Source organism: Siphateles boraxobius, unplaced genomic scaffold (genome assembly GCF_051911475.1).
Source record: "Siphateles boraxobius isolate OS27281-9 unplaced genomic scaffold, OSU_SipBor_1 16, whole genome shotgun sequence".
Taxonomy (NCBI): domain Eukaryota; kingdom Metazoa; phylum Chordata; class Actinopteri; order Cypriniformes; family Leuciscidae; genus Siphateles; species Siphateles boraxobius.
Genome location: NW_027508766.1, coordinates 15,943,227 through 15,947,783, shown reverse-complemented (window position 1 = coordinate 15,947,783; position 4,557 = coordinate 15,943,227). Strand labels below are relative to the sequence as shown.

The window sequence follows — 4,557 nt, the reverse complement described above, 5'->3', positions numbered from 1 at the left end:
TAGATAACGTCACATTATCTGCAAGAGCAGTTTTAAAAATATATATTGATAAAATCTGAAGTACTCTGCAAGTGCACAATACAATTAAGCACATGTCTTTTTCTCATGGTTGGTATTAAAGGTTAATGTAGACTTGTTTTAACTAGTTCATTTCTTTGCAGCCAAACTGGTGTTTACTGAGGAGCTAAATACTAATACATGCTACGGCTAGCATCTGCTCAAGGCTATATGCATATGAAACATGTTTCTCTGTAAAATATGTAAGGCATAAAGAAACTTGTTTAGACTAACTGTATACCTATATGTGCTTCAGTTTATTTGTCACAACACTTGTTGTTCTTGGACATACTGAGCAACCCTATGGCTCTGCAACTACCTGAGGAACAGGAAGAGGCAGAGGCTGAATCAAGGAACAATAATATTCAGGAGAGTCATGGGCAAGTCTATGCATTACACAAGTAATTTTCTTAAAACCACAGAATTTAATATCTAAAATGCCTTTGTACATAAAGTACAAAATAAAGCAAGTAATATATTTAAAATATGACCACTTACATCGTTCAAAACATAAACAAACAGCTAAACATATATAAAAACACAACAAAATAACAATTCACAATAGACAAATCATTATGAGAGGCTTTTTCCAAACTTCTCTTTGATGAAAATATCTCAAAAGTTGGTCCAAAAAATCACAGTCATTTGACTTTTATCTCAATCAAGGAAGTTACTTTTACTTTTATGTCATAAATGTTATGGCATTATCAAGTAAAGACTTGTGCATTGTGCAACTTCTTGTTACACACCATAGCATCCCCCTAAAAAGAGGAGGATGGGACTTAGGATATAAGAAGTGCTCCAAGAGTTGTTGTTTTTTCTGAACACTTTACTTATATGTTCTTCCATTATGTCAAAAGTTGTTATACTCTAGGATATGTTTGACATTACTTATGGAGAGACATTTAAGTGAAGTGTGTTACATAATTATACATATAAAGTAATTCAATTCATTGGCATATAAATGCCTTTGATAAGAATGAGTGAAAACCACCCTGGAGCATCCATACAATAAGAATTGTTTTTCCATTTAGAAAAATAGAATCATTAAAAGTTGGCTTGACACCAACAACTCAAAAAACAGCCATCAGTGCAATATTTAAAACATTCTCAAGTATAAGCGATGCATATTTTCATACTGGCATTGAAGCGTTCCAGAAGTTACGACACATTTAATCCTTATCACATCTTGCCTGAGTTGGCAAAGGGTATAAGAAGATGAGTCCAATGTGCTTTTGGACACAGTGCAGTCTAAAAAACAGGCTTGAAATGTGTGGATCAGCACCAAAAAAAAAAAAAAGTTTAGTGTCAGAAACTCAGTTCACATGGGAACTCCATAACAATTACGACACAACAGTGACAACATGCAATCATATTTGGTAGTGTCCAGGCTAAGTGTATGAATATTTCAGTTCAAGAGGTGAGAGATCCTGAATGGTGAATAGATAGGCTACTAGTATGATACTAAACTTGATGACCAACATTGCAATGTCACCATTATAATGCATTACAGTTGAGGTATCAGACATCAGTCCCTGTTTTAGACAATATGCTGAGAGAATGTGTACATAATGTAATTTTATACAGGAATATTTATGTCAGTCTAGTCAGTGTGCGAATTATTCATTTACTCGGTGGTCGACTTTCTGAAGGAATTCCTGTCAATAATTTTCTGTTGGTCTCGCATGTATTTTGTAGCTAAGCGTAAAATTAATTAAAGATGTGTTTTAAAAAAACACATTTGGTGAAATATGATGAACATATATAGTAATAAAGGGATAAATAATGACAGTAATTGTGTTTTGTAAACACTGTTCGATACTGAACTGATAGGCTATACTGATATAGTTCGAAATATATGTAGAAATAATAGACTTGCTTAATTAAGGATTCAGGCCCCCAGAACCCAGCATAATTCGCACCCTGAGTAGTCATTCTGTAGGACCAACAACCAAATATCAGTTTTCTTACTTTGATTCGACTATTCGATTTGTTATCTTCCAAAAAAATCTATAAATAACACAGTGATCATTCATTTTCATCATGCATCAAAAGTTGGCAAACCACATCCATGACATTGTACCAACCCGACATTATCCAAAAAAAAAATTGCCTTTTGGATTTGAATTATGTGCTTACCGATATTAAATCAATTTCCTACACACATTACATCACAAACAAGCTGTCTTTTACTTTGGCACAAAGGGGTCAAATATATGATAGGCTTAAAGGTACAGCGTCAGATTTTCTTTGATTGCCTCAGAGAGCGCTTGATGAGTACTTCGCCCGTGTAATGAGGTAAAGAACGATGTCTTGATGTCCACCAAATGCTGCTATGTGCAGAGCACTCCATCCATCTCTGTTGGCCAGACGGATGTCTGCACCAAACTTCACCAGTAGCTTTACTAACTCCAAGTTGCCATCGATAACGGACTGATGCAGCGCCGTCTGTCCCTCGGGTCCGAAAGAGTTCACGTTAAATTCACAGTTTGTCATGTTTTGCAAGAGAGAATGAAGTTCCTTAGTATTGCCCTTCCTGAGCGCTTCCTGAAACACTCTTTGACGCGCAGAGCAAGTCATGTCCGCCTGACTCATGGTTTCAACAGGTAGACCCCTTCGCTTCTGTTTCTGAGAGAAGATAATGAGCCAGGTCTTCCTCCAAACTCCGAAATAACTCAGCGAACGTTAACCGGGTCAGAAATAGCACTTAATAATTCATAGACCAAGCTCCAAGGTATTCGCAAATCCCCCAGTTTAGATTTTCCGCCGATATTATTATGAAAAAAATGTCATACGGTCCTTAAAGCAGGAGCTGGGAATTTCAGTAGTCCATATGGCATGTGGTGCTCCAATACTCTGTTCCTAATAGAAAATGTATTTAATGTTTGCAAATGCAAAATTTTGGCGGAAAACATTATTACAATCAATATATTTAGTGCTTTACCTTGGTGGTTCCCACGAGCGGGTGTTGAATTGCCTCCAGCTCCGCGCGCTGTGTTCTGACTGTATACTCCTCCGTTATAGCTGACAGACTAGATTCCTCCTGTTGCGGCTCATTTGAATAACAATAGCCCGTCATGAAATTCGTCTTTTAGGGGCGGAGACTGTGTTCGTTTCATAGGCTTTTTTTTAGCAGACTGCATTGTTAATGTTCCTTACCAACCAAAGGGGAAATAGGCTACAGAGAAAAACGCTGCATAAACAATAAAAATACCAAAATACTTCTTTGTGATTAACCGTCTGCCTGTCTGTCTATCTCTCTGTCAAGTTCACATTAACTACTGTCTAAAATTTTAAAGTAAATACATTTTATTGCATTTTCACCCCTTTGAATTAAAAACGTGAATCTATCTATCTATCTATCTATCTATCTATCTATCTATCTATCTATCTATCTATCTATCTATCTATCTATCTATCTATCTATCTATCTATCTGTCTATCTATCTATCTATCTATCTATCTATATCAGCTGACTGTCGGTCTATCCACCCATTCATCTGTCTATCTATCTATCTATCTATCTATCTATCTATCTATCTATCTATCTATCTATCTATCTATCTATCTATCTATCTATCTATCTATCTGTCTATCTATCTATCTGTCTATCTATCTATCTATCTATCTATCTATATCAGCTGACTGTCGGTCTATCCACCCATTCATCTGTCTATCTATCTATCTATCTATCTATCTATCTATCTATCTATCTATCTATCTATCTGTCTGTCTGTCTGTCTGTCTGTCTGTCTGTCTATCTATCTATCTATCTATCTATCTATCTATCTATCTATATCAGCTGACTGGCTGTCAATCCACCCATTCATCCATCTATCTATCTATCTATCTATCTATCTATCTATCTATCTATCTATCTATCTATCTATCTATCTATCTATCTATCTATCTGTCTGTCTGTCTGTCTGTCTATCTATCTATCTATCTATCTATCTATCTATCTATCTATCTATCTATCTATCTATCTATCTATCTATCTATATCAGCTGACTGTCTGTCTATCCACCCATTCATCTATCTATCTATCTATCTATCTATCTATCTATCTATCTATCTATCTATCTATCTATCTATCTATCTATATCAGCTGACTGTCTGTCTATCCACCCATTCATCTATCTATCTATCTATCTATCTATCTATCTATCTATCTATCTATCTATCTATCTATCTATCTATCTATCTATCTGTCTGTCTGTCTGTCTATCTATCTATCTATCTATCTATCTATCTATCTATCTATCTATATATCTATCTATCTATCTATCTATCTATATCAGCTGACTGTCTGATATCTATCTATCTATCTATCTATCTATCTATCTATCTATCTATCTATCTATCTATCTATCTATCTATCTATCTATCTATCTATCTATCTATCTATCTATATCAGCTGACTGGCTGTCAATCCACCCATTCATCCATCTATCTATCTATCTATCTATCTATCTATCTATCTATCTATCTATCTATCTA

At 35.1% G+C, this 4,557-nt stretch overlaps 1 protein-coding gene across 1 annotated transcript; it reads right to left on the bottom strand.

Annotated features, from left to right (window-relative positions):
• Positions 1–462: 462 nt before the first annotated feature.
• nrarpb (NOTCH regulated ankyrin repeat protein b) lies at positions 463–2,793 on the bottom strand. Its single transcript, XM_077231765.1, has one exon. It carries the CDS (start codon positions 2,650–2,652, stop codon positions 2,317–2,319), a length of 336 nt encoding a protein of 111 aa, XP_077087880.1. The 5' UTR covers positions 2,653–2,793; the 3' UTR covers positions 463–2,316.
• Between the last annotated feature and the right edge of the window lie 1,764 nt (positions 2,794–4,557).